We start from the raw sequence: 10,330 nt of genomic DNA, 5'->3' as shown, positions 1-10,330 counted from the left end.
ACAGTGTGCAAAAAAAAAAAAACCCATTGAGTGATCCACAGTCCGACCAGTGCTGTCCAAAAAGCTGTGTGGGATTTTAAATCAAATTAGATTTTCTAATATGTCAAAAACCTCTTTGTTTGTTTTTTGTCTTGCACACAACTTTTCTCGGAGATGTGTATCGTGGTTATAGCTCCTTTCAGCGTGGGGTGGTTATAAACATGAGTAAGCATGTTCGAACGGTACACAAGTGGAGACGACGTGGGCCGATACTCCTGTTCCTCAATTCCAAATACATTTAGTAATAATAATAATAATAATAATTTTGAAAACTGCTTGTGTTTATATCCTTGGACGCTGTTACAAAGGTCTAGAGTTGTGTTTTTTTTTGTAATTTACTATTTTTATTTTTTTTTTAAAAATCTACAGAAAAGCTAGTCTGAATCTGACCATCAGACACTATAAAAGACTACGTTTTTAGATTAATTTCTTTAAAAACAGAAACTAATTTGGTATTTTCAAAAAACAAAAAAAAAATAATATTTCTGAATAAAATCCTAAAAAGTTATGTTTTACCCCCCCCCCCCCCCTTCCCTTCCCTAAAAAAAAAAACCCTCTTAAGTTGATGAAACTCCAGTGAATTGTGTTTATTTTGTGTGTTTCCGGTGGCGTTGCCCTCCCTTTTGAAATTAGACTGGAGAAGGGGAGGCGTGCAGAGAGTGTAAAACGAGCAGATGTGTTTGAAATAATTGAGTGGTATTCTCATTAAAGTTCACTGGACGATACTTCTCTGTGTGTTGTGTGTGTGCTTTGGTGATGATTCTGTATTTATTTTACATCAGCGATGTCCACGCTGTGTGCCTTGGTTCCCTGTCCAGGTGTAATGTGTACCGTGAGCTCCCTGAGGTTTCGGGCTCTGTACGAGGAGGTAAATACCGCCACGGCACTTATTACATCTCTGTTTCAGGGTCCCACGGTTATGATAACGTAACGGTTTTATCATAATTATTAAATGTGTTTTTTCTTGGGGGTGGCAATTCCTTATTACTGCAGAACGTGCCCTCTGAACTGGAACTACATTTACAAACAAAGCATAACGTGCGGACAGGTGCCGTGTATACACAACACAGCTATATAGACTAACAATAGGTGCTGTATATACACAACACAACTCTATAGACTAACAATAGGTGCCGTGTATACACAACACAACTCTATAGACTAACAACAGGTGCCGTGTATACACAACACAACTCTATAGACTAACAACAGGTGCCGTGTATACACAACACAGCTCTATAGACTAACAATAGGTGCCGTGTGTACACAACACAACTCTATAGACTAACAGGTGCCGTGTATACACAACACAACTCTATAGACTAACAATAGGTGCCGTGTATACACAACACAACTCTATAGACTAACAATAGGTGCCTGTGTATACACAACACAACTCTATAGACTAACAACAGGTGCCGTGTATACACAACACAACTCTATAGACTAACAATAGGTGCCGTGTATACACAACACAGCTCTATAGACTAACAATAGGTGCCTGTGTATACACAACACAGCTATATAGACTAACAACAGGTGCCGTGTATACACAACACAGCTCTATAGACTAACAATAGGTGCCGTGTGTACACAACACAACTCTATAGACTAACAACAGGTGCCGTGTATACACAACACAACTCTATAGACTAACAATAGGTGCCGTGTATACACAACACAACTCTATAGACTAACAATAGGTGCCTGTGTATACACAACACAGCTATATAGACTAACAACAGGTGCTGTATATACACAACACAACTCTATAGACTAACAATAGGTGCCGTGTATACACAACACAACTCTATAGACTAACAATAGGTGCCGTGTATACACAACACAACACAGCTCTATAGACTAACAATAGGTGCTGTATATACACAACACAGCTATATAGACTAACAACAGGTGCTGTATATACACAACACAACTCTATAGACTAACAATAGGTGCCGTGTATACACAACACAACTCTATAGACTAACAATAGGTGCCGTGTATACACAACACAACACAGCTCTATAGACTAACAATAGGTGCTGTATATACACAACACAGCTATATACACTAACAATAGGTGCTGTATATACACAACACAACTCTATAGACTAACAATAGGTGCCGTTTATACACATTTATTTTTCTGATTAAGAAAATGATGCATCTTGTATATATATAAATCGACATAATGGATACAATGTTATCAGTCAAATAACTAAGCATTATATATATATATATATAGGTTTAATGATTTTTAATACGTGAATCATTATTAACGTGATTGTGTGCTATTAATAAAAATAATTTTTTAAAAAACCCACATGCAGTCCTCTGAAGTACCACAAGGTGTCGCGCTTGGACTGCACTATTGCTCTTGCGAGCAGGCGGATGAAACGCGGTTTTATTTTTATGAGAGTATTAAAAATGCACAGTATCTTCAAAGTTTTTTTTTTTTTTTAAAAAAAACGCGTCCCCTCGTAGAAAACACGTGCGTACTTACACGCGTGTACAGTCAGACCTCCACAGAGTTTCTTTATAAGAAGTAACGACAGCGGAACTCTTGCACCCTCAACAACATTTGGTTTCCTGACGGACACAGTTGAAAGCGGTGCACAACATGGCTGCGATGTAGAACAGGCGTGTTGGTTTGCAAGGCTGACCTTTCCTTGAGTGAAAGCAACCGTACAAAATAAATAGACACGTTACAAATTACAGAACCCTTAACCGCATCGCAGGTGCTCTGTCCGCTTCCTTTGAGCTCAGTTTAGTTTTATTTCGAGTAGTTTCACTCGTTCTTTCGTCCCCGGCGCGATGCGGCTCACTCTCCCGGTTCTGATCGCTCATGGCCGGTATGGGCGGAGGATGGGTCTCGGTCCGGAGTCTCGGATCAATATGCTTCGGAACATTTTAACCGGGCTGGTCAGACACGAACGGATTGAGACGACGTGGGCCCGAGCCGATGAAGTTCGGATATACGCCGAAAAGGTGAGCGACATGTCAATATCCTTTACCAGACCTTTCTGTGCTTTACAATGCTTCCCTATGCTTTACCAGACCTCTCTGTCCTTTACAATGCTTCCCTATGCTTTACCAGACCTCTCTGTGCTTTACAATGCTTCCCTGTGCTTTACCAGACCTCTCTGTGCTTTACAATGCTTCCCTGTGCTTTACCAGACCTCTCTGTGCTTTACAATGCTTCCCTGTGCTTTACCAGACCTCTCTGTGCTTTACAATGCTTCCCTATGCTTTACCAGACCTCTCTGTGCTTTACAATGCTTCCCTATGCTTTACCAGACCTCTCTGTGCTTTACAATGCTTCCCTATGCTTTACCAGACCTCTCTGTGCTTTACAATGCTTCCCTATGCTTTACCAGACCTCTCTGTGCTTTACAATGCTTCCCTATGCTTTACCACACCTCTCTGTGCTTTACAATGCTTCCCTATGCTTTACCAGATCTCTCTGTGCTTTACAATGCTTCCCTATGCTTTACCAGACCTCTCTGTGCTTTACAATGCTTCCCTATGCTTTACCAGACCTCTCTGTGCTTTACAATGCTTCCCTATGCTTTACCACACCTCTCTGTGCTTTACAATGCTTCCCTATGCTTTACCAGATCTCTCTGTGCTTTACAATGCTTCCCTATGCTTTACCAGACCTCTCTGTGCTTTACAATGCTTCCCTATGCTTTACCAGACCTCTCTGAGCTTTACAATGCTTCCCTATGCTGTACCACACCTCTCTGTGCTTTACAATGCTTCCCTATGCTTTACCAGACCTCTCTGTGCTTTACAATGCTTCCCTATGCTTTACCAGACCTCTCTGTGCTTTACAATGCTTCCCTATGCTTTACCACACCTCTCTGTGCTTTACAATGCTTCCCTATGCTTTACCAGATCTCTCTGAGCTTTACAATGCTTGCCTATGCTGTACCACACCTCTCTGTGCTTTACAATGCTTCCCTATGCTTTACCAGACCTCTCTGTGCTTTACAATGCTTCCCTATGCTTTACCAGACCTCTCTGTGCTGTACAATGCTTCCCTATGCTTTACCAGACCTCTCTGTGCTTCACAATGCTTCCCTATGCTTTACCAGACCTCTCTGTGCTTCACAATGCTTTCACAGTTCTGGATATATGAACTTGAAACATTGCAAAATAAATCTGTGTAGTTCTCCCTGACCTCCAGTGACGGTGCGTTTTTGTTTTTAATTCCAGCTGATCGACTACGCGAAGAAAGGCGACACGGACGAGAAGGTGATGAAGATGGTCAGCTTCTGGCTCACAGTAAGTTTCAGCGTCTAACCTCACACACACGCAAATATATACAACTAAGCAGCGAGGCGCAGGAGAAACGCACTGTGAACTCGGAGTGGTGAAGCAATTGCAGCGCCGCGGCCACTCATTTCCATATTCACAGGTACTGTGTTTTCCTGTAATATGTTTTAGTGTTTAAGATTGCACTGTATTAAGAAAACCAAGGCTTTCAAACCCATTCTCTCACCTCTTATTAGCTTTATTAACATGATCACCGGCCCCTCCCTTTAAAAGAGCGCTGACCATCTTTAAAATCCATTCTCTTGCCTCTTATTAGCTTTATTAACATGGTCACTGGCCCCTCCCTTTAAAGGAGCGCTGACCATCTTTAAAATCCATTCTCTCACCTGTTATTAGCTTTATTAACATGATCACCGGCCCCTCCCTTTAAAGGAGCACTGACCATCTTTAAAATCCATTCTCTCACCTGTTATTAGCTTTATTAACATGATCACCGGCTCCTCCCTTTAAAGGAGCGCTGACCATCTTTAAAATCCATTCTCTCACCTCTTATTAGCTTTATTAACATGATCACCGGCCCCTCCCTTTAAAGGAGCGCTGACCATCTTTAAAATCCATTCTCTCACCTCTTATTAGCTTTATTAACATGATCACCGGCCCCTCCCTTTAAAGGAGCGCTGACCATCTTTAAAATCTATTCTCTCACCTGTTATTAGCTTTATTAACATGATCACCGGCCCCTCCCTTTAAAGGAGCGCTGACCTAGGCTTTAAAATCAGTTTCATAACCTCTTGTTTGTAGTAGTAGTATTATTATTATTATTATTGTTATTTTGCGCTGAGAGTCTCGTGTTTTTCCCTCGTCCAGGAGAAGGACCTCGTACACAAACTCTTCAAGGTTCTGGTCCCGCGGCTGGGGTCCGAGCAGCGCGGATACACGCGGCTCTACCAGATTCCAAACCGAGACTCGCTGGACCGGGCCAAGATGGCCGTGCTGGAGCTGCGGGGCAATCCCTTCCCTCCGCTGGTGACCCGACAGCCCGACAGCGACGGCTCGCTGCTCAACCAGCTGCTCCGAGGCTACCGCGAGGAGGTGACGTGGAGCAGGGCTGCTGGGGGAGACTGAGCCCCAGGAGCAGACTTCTGCACCTCACACGCTACTGAGAGAGAGAGACTGGAAATAAACCCAACAATTAATAAATAAGGCAAATGCTTCGGTGTTGTGTGTGTGTGTTTTGTGGTTCTACAGATGTAAAATGAAGTCAATCGACACATTGAAGTACTGGAAGTAAATATGATTAAACTGACGGAGCCCTAGGGGACACGTACCGTATTGACACTGTAGAGCAACGGAGAGAGGTTCAGCATCGCCTAGAATTTTATAATGGAGACACCATTTTTAAAAAAACTAATAAACCTGACTGTCACAAAGTCATAATAGCAGTACAGTAGTATTTCGTGTTTAGATTTTGAAATGACGCATTTTTCAATTTGTCAAGTATGTGGAAAACTCAAAAACTTTGCTGTGCAATTCAGTCTGTTAACGTGACCTTATTCCAGCAGCTTTCATTCGACTTGATGAAGTAAAATGAGTTCCTTCTCTATAGAGGGGGATGCAAAACTTTTGGCCAGAGCTGTATTGGGAGCACTGCGAGGACTGGAAATAGAGAGATGTTTTCATATATATATATATACACACCACAGTATACACTATACACGTGGTTCTGTCTATAGATCTAGAAAGCCAAACAGTCTGGCCATTTCTACTGAGCCGCTCTCTGAAAACAGCGGAACCCAAAACGTTGAATTGTCACATGACTTTATTCCAATAAAACAATTGAAATTCTTCTGATCCAAGCAGTGGTTGATTTTGGTGCTGTATTAAACATCACATTGCAATTGGACGTGGAGTATTTAATTCAATATGCCTGCAGCTGATTATTAAAACGGTGAGTTTTGGGTTCGTCGCTGGCTTCTCTTCTTCATGAAGTGTTTCTGGTGATTGATTGGCGGGTATCCTGTGGGATCCTGGTTCTCCGTGGATAGAGAGCTGCTTGAGGGTTTGAATTCTCTGCGCTCTCCAGAGTGCAGAATGCATGCAGAGTGTGGGAATGAGAAGAGACCGTGAAGCCCATCGAGACTCGACCCTGCCCAGCGCCCGGCTGGACGCGTCTGATTCAACAGGACAGAGTCCAATTGGGTTTGAAAGGTCAGTGTGTTTTAGATGTGACTTCTTCACCTGCTAGTGCATTCCATGCAGTTATAATCCTCTGTGTTAAAAAAAAAAAGGTTTTGTACTGACTTCTATTCATCCCTCTCTCTGTTAAACCTGCACGGTGTGTTTGGAGGAGGGGGAAATTGAACCAAATTCAAAACGAGTCATTTTAATATCAAATACATTATTCTGTAATAATAATAATACAATGGACAAGAATCATTTCATTCAAAATCTTTTATTTGTTGCGCAGCATGAATTTGACAGCTGCAAAACGCAATCTCTAACCCAGACAGATGTATCTGCAATGTGTATTGCTGCGATGGTATTGCAGTGATGCATGATGGGGTACAGAATGAGTCTGACGGCTGCTGAAGTCAGTCGGGTGCGGTAGCGCTGAGGCAGGCAGGCAGTCTGTCCGGCTCAGGCAGGCAGGCAGGCAGGCTGTCCGGCTTGGGGTTCGAGGGCTCAGTTGCTGGCGACGGTGCTCTGGATCCAGTCACTGAAGTTGCACACCTTGGTGTAGACACCGGGGTGGTTCCTCTCAGCGCAGCCGTACCCCCAGGACACGACGCCCTGCAGCACGCCGTTACACACGACGGGGCCTCCGGAGTCACCCTGGAGAGAGAGGAGGGGCGCAGAGTACTGAGGGGGGCTCAGGGTACTGAGGGGGTACTGAGGGGGGCTCAGGGTACTGACGGGGTATTGATGGGGTCTCAGTGTATTGATCAGTGTATTGATCAGTGTATTGATGGTGTCTCAGTGTATTGATCAGTGTATTGATCAATGTATTGATGGTGTCTCAGTGTATGGTCTGTACCTGGCAGGAGTCCTTGCCCCCCTCCAGGTATCCCGCGCAGAACATGTTGGGAGTGATCATGCCGGGGTAGGAGTTCTCACAGTCCTGCTCGGACAGGATCGGGATCTCCAGACACTGCAGGAGGTCACGGTTATCATCTGAGAATAATAATAATAATATTAACAATAGCAACAACAGCAACAATAATAATAATAATAATAATAATAATAATAATAATAATGAGGGGGGGTGGGTGGGGGTGCTCACTGGCGTTCATGGTGTTGCCCCATCCGCTCACTCTACACATGGTGCCGGCGGGGGGGCAGCTGGTTGGCAAGGCAACGGGCTGCACGTTCTCGCTGAGCAGGGCGGGGCGGGAGAGCTTGATGAGCATGATGTCATTGTCGATGTTGTAGGCGTTGTAGCGCGGGTGCCGGATCACTTTAGCGGAGCTGATGAACTCCTCGGTGCCCTCGCTAACCTTGATGTGGTGCTCGCCCAGGCGCACCTCGATGCGTCTATCGGGGGAGAGATAAACACATCATCATCATCATCATCATCATCATAATAACCAATACTGCAGGGGAAGCCCTGGAAGTGTAACTCTACATAATGCAGCCAGGGGGCAGTCCTAAAAGCTGCCAGTTTACTATACTTAACCACCCGCCAGCCTCGTTCCGAGCCGCACTTACGACTTGTAGCAGTGAGCGGCAGACACCACCCACTCGTCGTTGATGAGGGACCCGCCGCAGAAGTGATAGCCGGCGTTCAGAGACACCTGCCAGGGCTGGGAGTGAGGCTGGCACTCGTACCCGCCGACGATCTTGTCATCGTCGATAGCCGCTGTAGAGAGGGAGGGAGGGAGTCAGCGTGAGGTCACGCAGCGTTTCAGCAGCGCCGTGGCTGCAGGCGTGATTGATGTCGGGGTGACTCTAGAACTCGCAGCGCAAGCCAGTCACAGCCAGGCGCTGTCCGCAACCCCGAGGTGCTGAAACCATTCACTCGAGCGCGGGGTCACTTTTAAACACAGGACCGAGGCACGAGTGGTGCGGTTCAGGAAAATCGGTCAATAATTTGAAACTGTTTTTTTTTTTTTTTTTTGAATAACTATGAGCTAATTATTCATTTTGACCCCTTAAAAGTTGCACGAGGAATTGAGCAGTTGTTTCTTCTTAAAAAAAAATAATTTTGAGAAAGTCTAAAATATCATGATGGCCAGATTCAAGCCGTGTAAATATGCATATATTTAGCTATGATACACACACACACGCACGCACGCACACACGCACACACACACACGCACACACACGTTGCATTCCTATATTTCTAGGGTCTTCTCATTGACTCTCACTATATATTATTTTTTACTATTTCTAACTCCAGTCAGACAAAACTCCATACAGGGTGAAAGTTGACAACAGACTAAATATTTTGGCACTTTTTTTTTTTTGAAGGCGTATTTAGTTCTTAAAAAGGTGTTTTACAAAGTGGGTTTTTTCAGGAGTTACTATCTTTGTGAGGATATTTTCTCAAATTCTGTCAGCACATTGAATACACACGCACACACACACACACACGCACACACGCACGCACACACACGCACGCACGCACACACACGCACACACACACACGCACACACACTGCTATGCTCCCTCTGTATTCCCCACCCCTCGGGTTTTCTTCAGCAGTAGCTGCGCGCTGGCCTCTCTCTTTATCCCAGGCAGTGAAAGTTGCTTATTTAGCCGAGGTGCATCTCGGTAACTAACTAGCGCAGGTTCAGTCTCATTAAAACCCGGGATGGTTCGTCAGCCTGCTTTGCTAAAGGACGCGCTTCCTGCTCGCTTCTGTCTTTAGCGGTCATGCTCACCTGCAGCGCCCAACAGGAGAAGAAAGACCAGAGACCTCATCGTTGCTTGTCACGGTGCTGTGTGAGGGTAGCTGGCCGGCCCGGGGCATTTATAGGAGCGGGGGCTGCACTGAGGGGGAGCCGCGCAGAGAGAGTCCCGTCACTGGAAACACACGGCGCGGTAATTATTAACTCCTCTCAAACCGATAGCGCGCGTCCAAGAGCGATAAAGCCATTGATTATCAGTGAGGGAATGACAAAAATAGATTGGAATGCAGAGAAAGTTTGTGTTTTGAACAGGTTTGTTATATAGAGATAACATATAAAGAGGAATCAAAATAATATATATACATATAAACTAAGTTTAGGAGGTTTCAGATTAGTTTTGAGGTGTTCATGGGGTTGATTTTCGATATTGTAGTCATATTAGGATAGCAAAGAATACACTGGAGCTGAATTCAGTGACAATGTGATGGGATTGTATCTCCCGTTAGACTGCAGGATGAGGCGTCTATAATCCATACAGGACACCCTGGGAAACTTTGAAGAGAATTCGCGCAGTGAATTCCACACACACTTGAAGATGAATACATAAAGATAAATACAAATTATATATATATATATATATATATATATATATATATATATATATATATATATATATATATATATATATATATATATATATATATTAGGTATTGATTGATTGATTGATATATATATATGGAGGTGTATAAAGATAAAGGTAATGGCACATACAAATTTGAATAATTGATTTATAAAAGTCGTTCTCCAGCCGTGTGTGAAGCGAGCAGACGGCGGGACAGATGGCGGTTTCGCAATGCTCTGAGCGGGTGTTGAATCCGGCATTCTCCCGGTGAATGGAAAGCAGGTCGGTGTTGTGAAGGTCACAGCCGCGCAGTTACGCAACAGCTGTCGTGTGAAACATCACCTGTCGTTTGTTTTGTTGCACTTGTGGAAATTCACCAGGACGCGTATATTTCCAGCATGGTCTATATGCGTTCAAAGCCGTCTTGAATATACCGGACATGCAGACACAGTCAGGCTCCATTACCCTTTGTCAGTTCCAATTCCACTCCCAAAAGCGATTCCTAATTCCAGACTGGAATTGATCATTCAGAGACCTCAGT

At 44.1% G+C, this 10,330-nt stretch overlaps 2 protein-coding genes across 2 annotated transcripts in view; one reads left to right on the top strand and one right to left on the bottom strand.

The window, feature by feature from the left end:
• Window positions 1-2,356: 2,356 nt before the first annotated feature.
• Window positions 2,357-5,534, top strand: LOC117964972 (large ribosomal subunit protein bL17m-like). Its single transcript, XM_059011265.1, has 3 exons — window positions 2,357-3,030; window positions 4,261-4,329; window positions 5,188-5,534. Exons 1-3 carry the CDS (start codon window positions 2,857-2,859, stop codon window positions 5,443-5,445), a joined length of 501 nt encoding a protein of 166 aa, XP_058867248.1. The 5' UTR covers window positions 2,357-2,856; the 3' UTR covers window positions 5,446-5,534.
• Window positions 5,535-6,756: 1,222 nt separating this feature from the next.
• LOC117434096 (uncharacterized) overlaps window positions 6,757-10,330 on the bottom strand; it is a 19,736-nt gene continuing 16,162 nt past the window's right edge. The window contains exons 8-12 of the mRNA XM_059010609.1: window positions 9,201-9,245; window positions 8,026-8,176; window positions 7,601-7,851; window positions 7,355-7,491; window positions 6,757-7,152 (exon numbers count right to left, since the gene is read on the bottom strand). Of these exons, the coding sequence (XP_058866592.1) occupies window positions 7,003-7,152; window positions 7,355-7,491; window positions 7,601-7,851; window positions 8,026-8,176; window positions 9,201-9,245 (734 nt within the window). The 3' untranslated portion in view covers window positions 6,757-7,002. The remainder of the gene's footprint in view (window positions 7,153-7,354; window positions 7,492-7,600; window positions 7,852-8,025; window positions 8,177-9,200; window positions 9,246-10,330) is intronic.

Source organism: Acipenser ruthenus, chromosome 41, assembly GCF_902713425.1.
Source record: "Acipenser ruthenus chromosome 41, fAciRut3.2 maternal haplotype, whole genome shotgun sequence".
NCBI lineage: Eukaryota > Metazoa > Chordata > Actinopteri > Acipenseriformes > Acipenseridae > Acipenser > Acipenser ruthenus.
Note: the sequence above shows the minus strand (reverse complement) of the source record. Positions and strands in the feature narration are given on the sequence as shown.

What these genes read in the sequence shown, in the direction of transcription:
- LOC117964972 (XM_059011265.1), top strand. Translation starts at nt 2,857, where the DNA reads ATGCGGCTCACTCTCCCGGTTCTGATCGCTCATGGCCGGTATGGGCGG. An exon ending in TTCGGATATACGCCGAAAAG is followed by an intron (nt 3,031 to 4,260) that starts GTGAGCGACATG and finishes TTTTAATTCCAG; the next exon opens with CTGATCGACTACGCGAAGAA. An exon ending in TGGTCAGCTTCTGGCTCACA is followed by an intron (nt 4,330 to 5,187) that starts GTAAGTTTCAGC and finishes TCCCTCGTCCAG; the next exon opens with GAGAAGGACCTCGTACACAA.